General features: G+C 41.5%; 2 protein-coding genes across 4 annotated transcripts in view; one reads left to right on the forward strand and one right to left on the reverse strand.

Annotated features, from left to right (window-relative positions):
- The window catches only part of TMC5 (transmembrane channel like 5), a 33983-nt gene extending 28883 nt beyond the window's left edge, over positions 1 to 5100 (forward strand). For both annotated transcript variants that reach the window (XM_034426240.3, XM_034426242.3), the window contains 3 exons: positions 1622 to 1726; positions 3168 to 3204; positions 4848 to 5100. In XM_034426240.3, the coding sequence (XP_034282131.2) occupies positions 1622 to 1726; positions 3168 to 3204; positions 4848 to 4963 (258 nt within the window). In that variant the 3' untranslated portion in view covers positions 4964 to 5100. The remainder of the gene's footprint in view (positions 1 to 1621; positions 1727 to 3167; positions 3205 to 4847) is intronic.
- Positions 5101 to 5292: 192 nt separating this feature from the next.
- On the reverse strand, positions 5293 to 15793 carry GDE1 (glycerophosphodiester phosphodiesterase 1). 2 transcript variants are annotated; one of them, XM_034426243.3, is made up of 6 exons: positions 15412 to 15793; positions 11788 to 11963; positions 11106 to 11211; positions 10317 to 10409; positions 8075 to 8286; positions 5293 to 7651 (listed from the first exon to the last, which is right to left on the reverse strand). In XM_034426243.3, exons 1-6 carry the CDS (start codon positions 15664 to 15666, stop codon positions 7504 to 7506), a joined length of 990 nt encoding a protein of 329 aa, XP_034282134.1. In that variant the 5' UTR covers positions 15667 to 15793; the 3' UTR covers positions 5293 to 7503. The 2 variants fall into 2 exon arrangements, with proteins under 2 accessions (XP_034282134.1, XP_060548897.1); XM_060692914.2 differs by having other exon boundaries at positions 11788 to 11959; positions 15412 to 15792.
- Positions 15794 to 17262: the final 1469 nt, after the last annotated feature.

Here is a 17262-nt window from a genome sequence, read left to right on the forward strand (position 1 = left end):
AGCACAATTGGCTGGAATACACCAACATGCTAAGCTGTTAAGCTATGCCTCATAAACCTTACTGACTACCGTATTTTTCGGAGTATAGACGCACTTCCCTCTCCTAAAGAAGACTGAAAATTTGGGTGCGTCTTATACTCCGAATGTAACTTTTTTCGAAGCTTTTTTTCAGCCCTAACGAGGCGCTAGCAAGTGAAGTGATCTTCCGCGCTTCGCCTGCTTTTCTCATTGCTTCTCTCTCCGAGGATCAGCTGTGCTTTAGAAGCTGTTTTTTATCCCCAACCAGGGGATAAAAAAACAGCGCTCAAAACCAGAGAACTAATGTGCTGAAGCTGACCAGTCTAAGAACGCTAGCCAGATGAATACCTGGTAGGCAGCATTTTTTTCCCCCTATTTTCCTCCCCAAAAACTAAGGTGCGTCTTATACTTCAGTGCATTTATACCCCGAAAAATACGGTAAGCCCATATCAGGCAAACTCTGTAATGGCTTAGCATGTGTGAACCAGTCCAAGATATTCATTTTTATCTGGAAAACTGCAGATTGGAAAAGACCATTCACCAATTGTTGGGAGGGAGCGGGGAGAGAACATACGTTTCCATATTCATGTTTTGTGTTTAAGTCTTTTGGTTGGCAAGAATAATGTTCTCTGCAGTTCTAGGTATACCTAGAACTTTATTCGCCCTACCCTTTAAGCAGTGGGAAATCGCTGAATTTCTAACTAACCCAAAGGTTAGGGAAGAAGGCGGGGGAAAATTATGATTGAATTGTTCCAATATGATTTTAATCTAAAACAAGAATAGAATAGAATAGAATAGAATAGAATAGAATAGAATAGAATAGAATAGAATAGAATAGAATAGAATAGAATAGAATAGAATAGGAATTCTTTATTGGCCAAGTGTGATTGGACACACTAGGAATTTATTTTTGGTGCATATGCTCTACATAATGCCATTACTGTGGTCTAACTAGTTTAACTAATTCAATTAGTGTGTTTAACTAGTTCTGGATTTGGGGAAGAATGCCTTGGTTGACTAGTTCAGTCAACTGCACTAGTTGGGTACAGATTTATCTGAGTCTTGAAATTTAGAAGCTAAACAGCTTGACCAAACAGTCTCAGCCTGGATCAAAGAATTAACTGAAGGAAGCACATCTGGGGATAAAGTTGGTTTAGGATGAGTCACCAAAGCCAAGAACTAGCCAAGGCCCAATAATAAATCCCAAAAGGAATTCAAGCCATCTACTTGAAAGAAAGAAGCATGATGCAGCCATTTAGTCAAGCTAATATTCAGGCCAAGATAAACATGGTTATTATGATAGGCTCTTTGGAGCAAACAAAACACTACTGTTAACATTATCAGCATGCTGTTGTTAGACTACCTGGAAACACAGCTTGGAAATGGACTGTGATTGGTTCTTTCTGAAGCCAAGTTTGTCTCTCCGAATTGTTTTGCTAAAACAAGGTCTCAGGCCTGCGAAATACAGCTTGTAGCATGCTTTGGGTGAAGGTTGTATGACCACAATAAATTTGTTACGAGAAGTTGAGGGTGGGTATATAATTGGCCACAAGCAATGCTGATCAAGAGCAGAAAGTAAGCCAAATTTTGATTCATCTTCCAGAGGGACTTGTCTGTGAACCAGCTGCCTAAGGAGCAAAACTCTGTTTTGCTGCCCAGCTGTGTGGAGCCCTTTTTATGGACCGAAGATAATGAGTCTTCTACTGAGGTAATAGCAGGTGCAGTTGAGGATGTGGTGTGAGCAAACTTTGGAGTTCTTTCCTTTACATAAAAGCATTCAAATTGCAGTTGCCAACTCTTCCATGCTGTCCTGTAGATAGATTGGACTTCACCTCCCATTATACTTTATCAACCTTGGCCATATTGTTTGACACATCCGGGCTATATTATGATGTTTGGAGAAGATAGAAATCTGAAGGATACCTCTCTGAAGATGGTTGAACCATAAATGTCCTTAGCAATGTCTCTTCACCAAATGGAAACTTCATTTCTTCACAACACTGGGCTTCTGATAGTTCTTGGCCCAGCCTTCTTCAGTTTGATACTTTCTAGATGGGTTGGACCACAACTTCCTTAATTTTCACCCCATGGCCATGCTACTGACCCACCTAAAGAGCAAGATTGAGGAAGGCAGCAGGCCAGAGAAGGAACACAAGAAGAAATGAGGTTTACAGGGCAGGGACCTTTGAGGAGAGGTGAACTCTAGAGTTCTTCTGCACTCCTTCCTTTTGCAGGATAGCAAAACCCAGAAAGTTTGGAGGATTTTTTGGGTGAATTTGTGTCTTTATGCATTGCCATGTACCTTATGTAAACACTTTTAACCTCTGTACCTCCAAATGGCTCAACAATTGTGATCATTGCTTTAGTTGCCTGAAGAGCATTGTTGTTGTTAATTGTGAAGTCGTGTCCGACCCATTGCGACCCCATGGACAACGTTCCTCCAGGCCTTCCCGTCCTCTACCATCCTCTGGAGTCCATTTAAGTTCACGCCGACTGCTTCAGTGACTCCATCCAGCCACCTCATTCTCTGTCGTCCCCTTCCTTTGCCCTTCTCCAGTGAGTCCTTCCTTCTCATTAGGTGGCCAAAGTATTTGAGTTTCCTCTTCAGGATCTGACCTTCTAAAGAGCAGTCAGAGTTGATCGCCTCTAGGCCTGACCGGTTTGATTGCTTTGCAGTCCAAGGGACTCGCAGGAGTCTTCTCTAGCACCATCATTCAAAGGCCTCAATTCTTTGGCGCTCAGCCTTTCTTATGGTCCAACTTTCACAGCCATCCATTGCAACTGGGAACACCATAGCCTTGATTATACGCACTTTTCTTGGCAGGGTGCATTAGCCTCATTCTTTTAACTGATTAGCAAGTCAACTAATTGATGTAGAAGGTTGTGGCATGGGAAGTGTTCAGTGTAATAAGTAATAAGTAATAAGCCCCATCATGAATTTGATACTAACAAAAAGCTAACTTAATTTCCCCTAGAAAATTATGTTGTTAACACATTGGAGTTTTATTAGCAGTCTTTAAATCAGTAGTATGAATGAGTACTACTGGGATAAACATCAGATGTTTGGTTTGATAAATATAGCTGCTTTATAATGTTTAAAATAGTGCTCTGTATTTCTAATCAAAGTTTATGATTGTCTCCTTTTTCAGTCTGTTAGACACCCTGCAATGGCCACCTTTAATCCTGGTAAGTATTAAGTGTTAGGCAGAAGAGTTGTATCAAGCATCCTAAACAATGAGTGCTTGAGATCTTTTTCATCAAAAGTTAATTTCAACATGCTAAATTGAAAACATGCATGATCAGTGCTTAGTTGGTGCTGCTTATCTCAAAAAGTTAAGTAAACTATGGTTAGTGCTAGTTATTATGACCACAGGCTAGATTAGAAAGTCAAAACACGGTTAGTAGAAAGGAACTTACTTGGTCAGGTAACTCTGTAGTCACCGGAAGTCAAGCTTGACACAAGGTTCATCTTTAGTTTTGTCTGGAAGGGGAAGTGATACAATCAGATGTGTAGAAAGAGGCTGAAGGGAAGTCCCAAGTCAACAAAGCTTCTCTTGATACTTGGTTTGTGGGATGGGAAAAAGAAACCTATTCATGTAGCCTTCTATAAAAGAGTTGAGATAAAGCCCAGAGCATTCCATTTTGTGCCACTGAAATTTGGTGGCAAAAATCAAACTTTGGTAGCAGATCCTGGCTTCCCCATATCTACAGATGTTAAATAAAAAAAAAAAATCAACCTCTTTAGAAATCAGGGTGATTTCACTGACCATGTGGCCATATAACTGCATGGACATCTGGGGCAGGAGAATTGGGTGTTCAATGAGGGTGGCATTTTGGTGTGCTTTGGGAGAAGACACCCTAAAGGGACTATTAGGAACATGGATACGCTGCCACAAAGATGAGAGGGTCAAGCTATTCTCCAAAGCACCAGAAGATAAAGACAAGAAGCAACGGATGGAAACTAATCAAGGAGAGAAGCAACCTAGAACTAAGGAGAAATTTCCTAACAGTGAGAACAATTAATCAATGGAACAACTTGCTTCCAGAAGTTGTGGGTGCTCTTATCACTGGAGTTTTTTAATAAGGATTTATTTTATTTATTTGTTTCCATTTCTATACCGCCCTTCTCCAAATAGGACTCAGGGCGGTGCACAGCCAAAGTAAAAACAGAGCATACAAAATTTAAAAAACAGTATTAAAATAATTAAATATTTTGGCCATAAATTAAAACAACCCAATTTAAAATCAATTTAAAATTTAACTCCAGCCAGCCCAGCTAGTTGAAATAAATAGGTTTTCAGGGCCCGACGAAAAATCCGGAGGTCTGTTATTGTACGTAACTCTGGGGGAAGGTTGTTCCAGAGGGTGGGCGCCATCACAGAGAAGGCTCTCCCCCTGGGGGTCGCCAGCCGACATTGTCTGGTGGACGGCACCCTGAGGAGGCCCACTCTGTGTGAGCGTACTGGCCGGTGGGAGGCTATTGGTGGCAGAAGGCGGTCTCGTAAGTACCCCGGCCCTAAGCCATGGAGCGCTTTAAAGGTGGTCACCAACACCTTGAAGCGCACCCGGAAGACCACCGGGAGCCAGTGCAGCTCGCGCAGGAGAGGTGTCACATGGGAGCGCCTTGTCGCCCCCATAATCCCCCGCGCGGCCACGTTCTGGACCAGCTGGAGCCTCCGGGTGCACCCCAGGGGGAGCCTGGGGATAACCTTTTGTCTGAAATGGCATAAGGTCTTCTGCCTGAGCAAGGGGTTGGACCTCCAAGATCCCTTCCAATTCTGTTATTCTAAACTACATTACATCAGTTTTCTTCCTTTTGCTTGTAACAGAGGCTGGCGAAATAACCCGGAATCCTGGAGTATCTGATGCTCTGGTTTTGGCTTTGAGAGCCAGACAAGAGGCTGAATGGGAAATGGAAGATGAAGAAAGCTTGAAGTGGAAGTAAAGAATGAAGTAATACACACGTCCCACCAAGCACTTTTTATCTATAATTTTGCTATTTGCACAAATAAGGTATTTGTAGGAACCGACAGAACTCTTATAAAAATGAGAAATTTTTAATAAAATTACTGGGCAGTTTTATATTTGATGAGGCTTTACTTTATTATCACTTCAGAAAATGAAGGCACCAAATTATTCCTTATGACAAGAATCTCTTTCCAGACCTCACCAAAACTTATAATGTATAGGCTACATTAATTTTATCATGGAAATCTGATAGGGTAATATAACCACCAGGAATAATCCCTTAAACATCATTATTTTCTCTCCACATTTATTTCTTTCTCAGAATTTTTTATTTTACAGAAATTATAGAGATTTGTACAGTACAGAGAATAAAAGAAACATTGATTTTTTTTTTTAAAAAAATCCATGTATAGCAGCATGGTGAAAGGCAGAAACAGATTTACAGCTCATTTCAGTTTAAACAGTGGTTAGTGATGTATGGGGGGAACTGAATATTGGAAGTACAAGTATATATTTTGCCTAGCAGCTGCACTTTAAATCAATTGATGATAAATAACCTTTTATTTGAGAACAAAATGAATGGCAGTTGCTAAGTGCCCGTTTCTGCTCCATCCAAATTATCATAGTGAGAGACCGCTTAAGAATTTTTGTAAGAAATAGCAAGAATTTTATTTGTGCTTGACTGCAAAAGCTTAAGGCAGCAGTTTTTGCACTAGTGTAACATTTTAGTGTCACATTTTCAGATGATCACATAACCAGAATACGTGAGATAATTTATCCCCGTTTTTCCCTTTTTTTCTAGTAGTGGTTTCCATTACAGCAGTGATCCAAAACGTTGTTTTAAAAAACCTTTATTGCTGTAATCTTTAAGACAAGTGATGTTTTACAGAGTGACACTTTCAATCCTGATGGAAACAATCCTTACAAATAATTGGCATTCTTTCGATTTTGGGCAAATCTCAATTCTGAAAAGACTGGACTGACTGAAGAAAAATGCAATCCAGACAACTGTTTCAGGTTTCTGTGAACAGACGCAATGTAAAAGTTTCTTTCAAGTTAGAAATGCAAGCTTCAACGAAAGCTAACTCTTAAACCTGCAATAAATGCACCTCACTTTTATCATCCTAGCCCTGGCAGCTGTGAAAAGCTCCCACTCCCAGCTTTCATTAAATGCCCGATCACATCAGAATATATTGCACATTGCCTTGCTACGTATTGATGAAGAGATTAACTGCATTATCAAAACTGGCCCTTGAATTTATGAGTGGGAGAGAGAAAGTACTTGCACACTAGTTGGAAGTATTCCACTACAGGTAGTCCTCGACTTACAATAGCAGTTGGGGCCAGAATTTCTGCCGCTAAGCGATGCAGCTGTAAAGTGCCACCGCATCGCTTAGCAATGGCAATCCCTGCTCTCCTGATTGTCGTCGTTAACTGAATCCCAGGGTCATTAGGTAAGGCAACTTCCTGTTGGTTTCCCACAACCAAAGTCAGTAGGGAAGCTGGCAGGAAGTTACAAGGCCCAGAGGAGTAAATGGCTGCTGCTGGGAAGGAGAAAAAAGGAGCAAGGGGGGGAGGGGAGTGTCTTGATGGCATGGAGGAAGGTGTGATGAGGTACATGAGAAGCATAGCACGGGTCAGGAAGGGTATATGAGTTGGTGAGGTAAGGATGTGAAGGGGTGCGGATGAGGTATAGTGCCAGTTGGGGAAGGTGAACAAATGGTTGGCGTGGCACAAGGGGGCAGGGAGGGCGCATAGGCGTGGGAAACCTATCTCGGTAACTTGCAATCCTCTCTGCTGGTTTCCCCACTGACTTTCTGGGGAAGCTGGCAGAGAAGGTTGCAACAGTGATCATGTGAATGCGGGGCGCTGCAACTGGCTGTAAGGGCAAACTGGTTGCCAACTACCCAGATTGCATTTGTGGGACTGTGGGAACGCTTTGATGGCTGGACCTCCGAGGATCGGTTGTAACCACCGTTCATTCAGCGCTGCCATAACTTTTTTTTTTTTTTTAAATTTGATTTATATGCCGCCATTCTCTGGAGACTCATGGCGTCTTACAATGCGTTAAGCAACTTGGATCCCCCACTCCAGAACGCCTTGAAACCATTTCTGATTTAGAGGATTTACTTCTGGGAAACTGCCCAACCACTGCTGGCACAGCAGAGGCCAGGGAAAGTCCAGGGGAAAAATGGAGCATTCATGAGTTTTCCAAAAAGTTCATTTCCCAACCCTCTTAATTCTGCCTACCTTGTAGCATATCGGGTTTTTTTTTTTTCCTGTTTAAGCTGCATGTATCTATTTGACTAAAAATGCCGAGTCTTTCTTGGAGGAAAAGGGATAGTCGTGAGAAATCTCAATCCCAGCAAAAAAAAAGGGGAAGGAATTTGGTGCAACCTGAAATGTAATCGTTTTCCTTCCCCTGAGGGAAGTGATGCAGCCTTCGTGAAATAAAATCATAAAGTCCCACTGAACTCCAGTCTGCCTAAGGAAGCCAATTGGCAGTTGAAGATCAAGCTAGTAGTGAGGGTCGCAATCCTCTAGTAAGCTGTCGGTTATATAGGTGGTCTGGAGAACATTTTCGTAATACATTTTTTCGGCAAGTGTGTTGACGGTCCAGGCGACAACGTGTACCCCTTTAGAGGACCAACGATTTACGTAGTCCCTAAAAGAAAGAAGGCAAAAATAATTACGGGATAAGTAGCTGCATTCTGGCTTATTTTAAAAATGTTTCTATAGCCGCTTTGCTGCTCTGATACAGTTCTTTCCTCCTTTAAAAACCTCAAAAGGCAATTAGAGCCATTTAAATTTGGGATTCATCCAAAAAAAGCTCATTGTAGATCCAATGTTCCTCAGGATTAAAAGCCATTTAAATTTGGGATTCGTCCAGAAAAAGTTCATTGTAGATCTAATGTTCCTCAGGATTAAAAGCCATTTAAATTTGGGATTCGTCCAGAGAAAGCTCTCTACGGATCCCAATATTCCCCATTATTTTATAAATGTGACACCAGCTTTTCTCCATGCAATCCCCGTCAAAGAACTCTAGCAGCCACAGACTGGTGAAACTCAAGGATGCTCTTCAACTTACTGCGAAACATAATTTTTCTGCATCAGGAAAACAGAAACGCCACATAAATGCCAGAGGAAGTTGTGCATGCTCCAGTCCATGATAACATCGAGGGCCATAGACAAATAGTGTTTCCAAAGAACTGTAAAGCGAGGCTTCCCGTCCCCGAAGTGACTGAAGCTCCAGGGTCGGTGGGTCAGAGCTGTTATGACATTTCTGTCAGCTTGTTTCATCTAAAAGACCAAATCACACGAAGCTCAACGCAGGCATCCCGATAGCTTAATGAGGTTATAATACAGGAGGTTTAACGATGCCTACATTCTGGCATTTTGGGAGGTCGTGAGAATCAAACTGCAAATCATGGGTTGTAGGAAGATCCACCTTGCTTTGCATTCCAATTGCGACCCTACTTGGATTGGGAGGCTCTCCTCATGGTCACTCATGCCCTTGTCACCTCACGGTTAGATTATTGCAACGCGCTCTACATGGGGCTACCCTTGAAAAGTGTTCGGAGACTACAGTTGGTCCAGAACGCAGCCGCGAGAGCTGTCGTGGGTGCACCAAGGTACACCCACATTACACCAATTCTCCGCGAGCTGCACTGGCTCCCTATTGGTCTCCGGTCACAATTCAAGGTGTTGGTTATTACCTTTAAAGCCCTACATGGCTCAGGGCCAGAGTATCTTCGAGACTGCCTTCTACCGCATAGCTCCTAGCGACCGGTAAGATCCCACAGAGTTGATCTCCTCCGGGTCCCGTCAGCTAAACAGTGCCGGCTGGTGGGCCCGCGGGGGAGGGCCTTCTCTGTGGCTGCCCCGGCTCTCTGGAACCAGTTACCTCCTGAGGTCCAGACCATCCCCACCCTATTGGCCTTCCGGAAAGCGGTGAAGATCTGGCTCTTCCGGCAGGCCTGGGGCCATTGCTCTCGCTGCTGCAATTTGGCAAGATCCGGCCATGAATGGTGTGAATGGGTTTTAATTGTTTTTAATGGTTTAACTTTTAATGTTTTATATATGGTTTTTAAATGCATTGTAAGCCACCTTGAGTCTTCGGAGAAAGGTGGCATGCAAGTTTAATAAATAAATAAAATAAATAAATTACAGTCCAAAACTTTGATATCCCACTGATTTTTCCCCGTGAGCATCTGCTTCCAAATTGAACAGATCTTGTTCAGAAATGCTTCAGCCTTTAATAGGACATCTGAAGACGAGCAGTTCGGTCAATGCATACACGCTTTAAAACACAAACATCCCACCTATTGCATACTGCGGTGGCCTAGAAGTGGAGCTCTTGCCTCACAATCAGGAGGCTGTGAGTTCGATCCTAGGTAGAGGCAGATATTTCTCTCTCTCGGCACAATGACAATATATCTGCTGAATGTAACTCCATATTGGAGACAGGAAAGGCATCCGGCCAGTAAACACTCAGCTCTATTCAGTTGCTCAGACTCCATCCCACAAGGGATTATGGGGTCATTGAAAGAGGATGATTGCATACAGAAAGTTACCTATTACTCACTCTTCCCTCAGAGAGATGAAGCAGGGCATTGGTGTTATAAACTGAACACACAAGCATTAAAAAGCACCGAGACAAACACATTTCTCCACCCTTCAGCCAATGCAAAACACCAATTTGATCAACCCTTACGCTTAATCCAATGAACTCTTCTTACACTGACTTTCCAATATAGGGAAGGCCCACAGTTTATTGAGTATGTTAAAATAAACTAGACTATGTTAAGGCTCTAAAACAGAGGCCTTCAAACTTGGCAGCTTTTTTTTTTTTTTTAATTTGATTTATATGCCGCCCTTCTCCGGAGACTCAGGGCGGCTTACAATGCGTTAAGCAATAGCCTTCATCCTTTTGTATATTTATACAAAGTCAGCTTATTGCCCCCACAATCTGGGTCCTCATTTTACCTACCTTAGAAAGGATGGAAGGCTGAGTCAACCTTGAGCCTTGGCGAGATTCGAACCAGCAGAAATTGCAGGCAGCTGTGTTAATAACAGGGTGCACTAAACCCCTGTACTATCAAGGCTCTTTAAAACTTGTGGACTTCAATTGCCAGAAGTCTGGGAGTTAAAGTCCACAAGTCTGAAAGCTGCCAAGTTTGGGGACCCCTGCTCTAAAAAATAAGTAGCATATGCTTCCCTGTTCATAAGATAACATTTTGTGCATCTTGTATAACACCAAGCCTACTCAGAAACTTCCTATCATCATGTCACCAAATTATGAGATATTAGTAACTCTTTGAAATCTTCACCTTATAGACAACATCTGGCATAAACGAGCAAACCACACTGGTGTTGTACAGCCGTGGATATTCTAGGTAGAGTTGTGTCAAGGTTGCAACCGCCTGCCAGTAAAAAGAAAATGGCATTTAAAAAATAATAATATTGGACAAAAGACAGGATTTTGTGTGTGTGTGTGCGTTTCAGCTACTGGAGGGAATTCTTGTGTAGCAGATGTTACTAATTAAAGTGGCACGCGCAGAGTGCAAAATAATTTGTGTTTTGGAAAAAAGAATACACACCAAGGCAGGTGAATGCAGCAGAATGTACTAATGTACATGGAAAAGTTGCTTTCCAAAACAACAACTTAGTTTAATTGAAAAGACACAGATTCGGGGAAAGACTCAGAATTCAGCCCTAGAGTCAATGAACAAGCTTTTAACCTCACTCTTGATTTTTTTCAAATAACAGGACTGAAAAAGAGCATTGTTAGTGGCACAGCCTCTACTTACTGGTGCGAGGGGAGAGTAACTCAACATAAAGATTAGTATCTTCGTACAATTTATATTATCAGAAATTTTTTTGCTGTTAATAAATGCCTTTAGGAAAACAAAGTCTACCAGTTCTCTGCCCCTTCCTTAAACTATGGATTTTCTCTCTGAATTAGAGAAAAAGCATTTCTGAGAAAACCTTTATCTAGTCATTACTTTAGCACCATGAATAAAAAAATAGTATTAAAAAAATCACCTTGTTTGTTATCGTCAGAACGTTTTGTCGAATGGAAGAGCTCCACAGGAAAGGAAAAGCTGTTAAAAGAGTACCTGATCTGCGTGTCCCTTGACATCAAAGTAGATGATGAGGTCATGATGCAAACTTTCCATAACAGCTTCTTTTAGGGTTGGTATTTTTTCCCCACGATAATCCCTCCTGGAGGAAAAAAATAACCACACTTGAAAGGTGTGCATTTCAACAGAAAAGTATCCAATAAAAAAAAAGGAAATATTTCCCCATTCGTACTGTACCACCACTAAAGATCCCAGGTTATATATTCCAGTAGAAAAGGAAAACAAACTCCTGAAAGTTGTTTAAAGATCCTTGAACAATTTAGCCATTTAAGCACCAGAAGGCATGACTATTGGCAAGTTGCAATCCATAAAAAGTACGTGCACAGGTAGTCCTCAACTTACAACCATTTGTTTAGTGACTGTTTGAAATCAGAACGTCAGCGAAAAAAGTGACTTACAACCAATCCTCACACAACTGTCCCAGCATCCCCATGGTCACTTGATCAAAATTTGGGTGCTTGCCAATCAGCATGTATTTATGATGGTTGCAGCATTCTGGGATCATGTGAATATAATTTGTGACCTTCCCAACTGGCAAATTCAACGGAGGAAGCTGGATCTGCTTAAGGACTGTGTGTGACTCACTTAAGAACCGTGGCAAATAAGGTCGTAAAATTGGGCACGACTCAGGGAGTGAACGACGGGGTTGTTCCCTTACCATAATCTATGTTTAGCAGCTGGATTAAATTGTCGAATGTCGGCAAATGTCAATTGACGTAAACTACCAGAGCCATCAGTGGTCCTGTCCACCGTTTCATCGTGCATCAGGATAGGAACTCCATCTGCTGTGAATTCAAGATCCAGTTCCACTCCTGTGGCTCCATTCTCAGCTGCCTTAAGAAACAAAATCCACGTTTTCAGAAGAGAATATATAATAAGGTGTGCTTTTAATTCAGTATAATTGGATAACTTTGCCTTGTGACAACAGAATAGAATAGAATAGAATAGAATAGAATAGAATAGAATAGAATAGAATAGAATAGAATAGAATAGAATAGAATAGAATTCTTTATTGGCCAAGTGTGATTGGACACACAAGGAATTTGTCTTGGTGCATACACTCTCAGTGTACATAAAAGAAAAGATACATTCGTCAAAAATCATAAGGTACAACACTTAATGATAGTCATAGGGAAATAGTCAATATAAATCTTAAGGATACCAGCAACAAGGTTACAGTCATGCAGTCATAAGTGGAAGGAGATGGTGATATGAACAATGAGAAGATTAATAGTAATGCAGACTTAGTGAATAGTTTGACAGTGTTGAGGGAATTATTTTAGCAGAGTGATGGCGTTCGGAAAAAAACTGTTCTTGTGCCTTGTTATTCATGTATCTTAAACTTGCTGAGGTTGAGAAACAAAGACCCAAGCAATGAAGCCTAAGCAAAATAGCTACTGACAAATCCATGTTATTTCAACAGGGACAACTAAAAACAAATGTTCAAGCTAAAGTATTTCATCCTTTGAATATCGAAGTTGCAACCCCAAACTTCAAAGGGAATGCTCAGTGATGGAAGATAGGCATTTTTTCCCTGTCTTCATTCTTGACATCACTCAGATGGGTTGGAGGTCTCCTTTGCGGCCGCTTAGAGATTGTCAAAATAGTTGTTTTTCGTCTGACAGAACATTTGTGACCAGGTGCTGCCACTGCAAGGGTTAACCACTCTAAAGTGGTTCTGACTGGAACAGCCATGTTGTGCAAACACAAGGAAAGAATGGGACACCTTATGATTGCGTATCAGGCAATTAAGTGATACAATAAACAATGCAAAAGAAGGCAGAGTTCGCATTCAGAAATCAGCAAAGTCTACTCAAAAAGTATTAGAATCTGGTTTCTACCAGCCATTAGGAAAAGAAACAGTGTAAACAGCTTCTGTCATAAATTCCCTTCTGATCCAAGTCTCCTGTACATTATCTTGGGAAACAGACAGTTACTATAATTATCTTTAATGATTCACCAATATTTGCAGGTGATCTCCCATGCTAATTTGCTGCCTCTTGTTTAGGAGGTTCTTTGAGGCTTTAATCCCTTGTTTGCAAACCAAACAAACCTAGCTTTTTCTTTATCACACATTTAATTGCAATCACGTGCTTCTAATGGTTTTCAATTCATCAAGGCCTCTTCATTCCTAAGATTCATCATATTTAATAAATGTGGGAGTGGGAGGCCCATCTCTCCTCTTTCTGACCGCTAGCCCCTCAAATCCTTCAGGAATGAGAAGCAAATATTGTAAATTAAATAACTTTCTAAACTCCATGCTGTTGCACTACTTAAATCCCTCTAAAGTTAAATCAGAAGTGTGATTTCTACATAACAAAATCAGTAGGATTTCTGTGGTTGAGAATCTACAATAAGTGTGAATATATATATATAAACACATGCAATAGATATAAAATATAGATACAGTACTAACACTAAACTGTATGTGTGTGTAGTTGTACACTGTATATGTACATTGTACTGTAAGACAGGTAGTCCTTGACTTATAACAGTTTGTTTAGTGACTGAAGTGACAACGGCACTGAAAAAAGTAATTTATGACCATTTTTCACACTTACGACCATTGCAGCATGCCCATGGTCACGTGATTTACAGTTGGATGCTTGGCAACTGATTCATATTTATAACGGTTGTAGCATCATGGGGCCATTTGATCCCCTTTAACTCTCTTCAGATAAGCAAAGACAGTAGGGAAGCTAGAGTCACTTAACAACCATGTTACTTATTTAACAACTGCAGTGATTCACTTAACAAATGGAGCAAAACTCACATACCAAATTTCTCACTTAGCAACATAAATTTTGGGCTCAATTGTCATAAATCAAGGACTATCTGTATATATAATATAGTACTATGCTCTATGTATTGTATATATTATGTATATATCCAGGCATACATTTCATCTGGAGAAACACCAGCTGTCAACAAGGTGTGTCTATTGGCTAACATCCAGATGTTTTACATTCCAGACGTATACAAATAAATACAGCAATACAGATTAAATATACAACCACATGCAAATACACACCCACACATATCCTTGTTGACAGCTGGTTCTTCTCCCAATGAAAATTAATAGATGTATTTATTGCCTACCTGCCTATCTTCTGACTTATGACTGTAACTTTGTTGCTTGTATCCTTACGATTTATATTGACTGATTCCTAATATGATTTGATTGCTTATTTGTACCCTATGTCTATCATTAAGTGTTGTACCTTATGATCCTTGACAAATATATCTTTTCTTTTATGTACACTGAGAGTGTATGCACCAACGACAAATTCCTTGTGTGTCCAATCATATTTGGCCAATAAAATTCCAATTCCAATTCCAATTCCTATTCTATTCCTATGAATGACCAGTGTGTTTTTATTTGGCATGCATTGTGTGTATGTCTGTCTGTGTGTGTGTATATTCATAGATTAGGTAGGTAGGTAGGTAGATAGATGATGGATATAAATAGGTCGATGATAGATAGATAGTAGATAACTGATAAGATGATAGATGTTATAGATGACAGAGAGATAAAGACAGACAGTAGATAGATAGATTAGGTAGGTAGGTAGATAGATAGATGATGGATATAGATAGGTCGATGATAGTTGGTAGATAACTGATAGATGATAGATGATATAGATGACAGAGAGATCAAGACAGACAGTAGGTAGGTAGGTAGGTAGATAGATGATGGATATAGATAGGTTGATAATAGATAGTAGATAACTGATGGATGATATAGATATAGATGACAGAGACAGACGATAGATAGATAGATAGATAGATAGATAGATAGATAGATAGATAGATAGATAGATAGATAGATAGATAGATAGATAGATGATGGATATAGATAGGTCGATGATAGATAGATAGTAGATAACTGATGGATGATAGATGATATAGATATAGATGACAGAGAGATAGAGACAGACAGTAAGAAGACAGACAGACAATTGATGAGTGATAGATGATCTATAGATGACAGATGGAAAGAGAGAGACTGATGATAGATAGATCTATTAATCTTCATCCTGAGAGGAATCAGTTGTCAACAAGGAATACCCGTTTGCTGCCATCCAGATGTTTGCAGCCCACCTACACTATGCCTACTGTGCGCACAAACACCCACCCAGTGCTTCCCCCACCCACCCAATACTATATACTACTCACACGACTGCGTATAACACGCAACCAGTGCAACACCCCTCAATCATGCTCTTTACACGCCACCACCGTTAACATCCACACACACACAGGACACGCAACCGGCGCCGACCTGCCGGATGGCGGCCAGCGTGTTCTCCGGCGCGTCGTGGCCGCCGCCACGGTGGGCGATGCGGGCGGGGTTCCCGCGGGGCTGCACCACCAGCTGGGCGCGCTGCGCGGCGACGGGCTCCAGGCTGAAGAGACGCAGCGCCAGGTAGAAGCCGCCCGACAGAGCGCAAGCCAGCGCGGCGCTCCGGCTCAGCACCAGCGTCGCCAGCACCACCGTCGAGAAGGCCACCAGCAGCCCCTCACAGTAGCAAAACATGGCGGCGGCCGCCCCGCCTCAGGAGGAGCCAAAGCTGAGGGGCGGCGAGCGCCGCGGAGGCCGCCTCAGCAGCACCCACCAGCTGCTTCCCCCTTCTTCCTATCGCCGTGACAACACAATCCGCCCCGCCGGCCAATCGCAGCCCGCGCCCGCCGCGCGCCGCCCGCCTCAGCCAATCGCATGAGAAGAAGGAGGAGGAGGGCGGGGAAAGAGGCGGATTTCCGATCCCGGGACGTGCATGGGATTGGGTCGCCGGCCTGCGTCCGTCCGGCCAATCGGGAGGGCGGACCGGTGCTTGACTCGTGGAGTGGCTTTTTGACAGCTTAGGCAACCGGCAAAAGGGCGATTTGCGAAACAATGAAATCCCGTCGTGGATTCATAATAGGCGTGGACGGGAAGGGGTTGGGGACCACAAGAAATGCGATATTTGTCTATGGAGATTCTCAGTCATCCTAGGTCACGGTTGGCCTGAAAATGCTTCCCCCACCCCCCAAGAGCCAACTGTGGTTTTTCTTTGAAGACGTTTTGCTTCTCATCAATAGAACAGAATTCTTTATTGGCCAAGTGTGATTGGACACACAAGGAATTTGTCTTTGGTGCAGATGCTCTCAGTGTACATAAAAAGACAAGATACATTCGTCAAGAATCATAAGGTACAACACTTAATGATAGTCATAGGCTACAAATAAGCAATCGAATCATACTAGGAAATAATATCAATATAAATCGTAAGGATACAAGCAACAAAGTTACAGTCATGCAGTCATTCATTCATTCATTCATTCATTCATTCTCTCTCCTCTCCCTCTCCATCCATCATCTATCTATCTATCTATCTATCTATCTATCTATCTATCTATCTATCTATCTATCATCAGTCTCTCTCTCCCCATGTCATCTATCTATATATCATCTATCACCCATCAATTATCTATCTATCTATCTATCTATCTATCTATCTATCTATCTATCTATCATCTATCTATCTATCTATCTATCTATCTATCATCAGTCTCTCTCTCCCCATGTCATCTATCTATATATCATCTATCACCCATCAATTATCTATCTATCTATCTATCTATCTATCTATCTATCTATCTATCTATCTATCATCTATCTATCTATCTATCTATCTATCTATCTATCATCAGTCTCTCTCTCCCCATCTGTCATCTATATATATATCATCTATCACCCATCAATTATCTATCTATCTATCTATCTATCTATCTATCTATCCATCCATCTATCCATCTATCCATCCATCTATCTATCTATCATCAGTCTCTCTCTCCCCATCTGTCATCTATATATCATCTATCACCCATCAATTATCTATCTATCTATCTATCTATCTATCTATCTATCTATCTATCTATCTATCTATCTATCTATCTATCTATCTATCTATCTATCTATCTATCTATCTATCTATCTATCTAATCTCCAGGAGAAGACAAAGTGGCCATCCATCCGTCCATTTCCACCCAAGAATCCAGTTCCATTGAAAAGGACCCTTTCCCCCTTTTAAAAAACTACAACTCCCATAATGCAAGAGTCGGGAGAGACCGCCCGATGCGGCCCTTCCCTTCT

The sequence above is a fragment of the Pantherophis guttatus genome, chromosome 14 (genome assembly GCF_059756535.1).
Source record: "Pantherophis guttatus breed Tessera chromosome 14, ASM5975653v1, whole genome shotgun sequence".
In the NCBI taxonomy this organism is placed as follows: Eukaryota; Metazoa; Chordata; class Lepidosauria; order Squamata; family Colubridae; genus Pantherophis; species Pantherophis guttatus.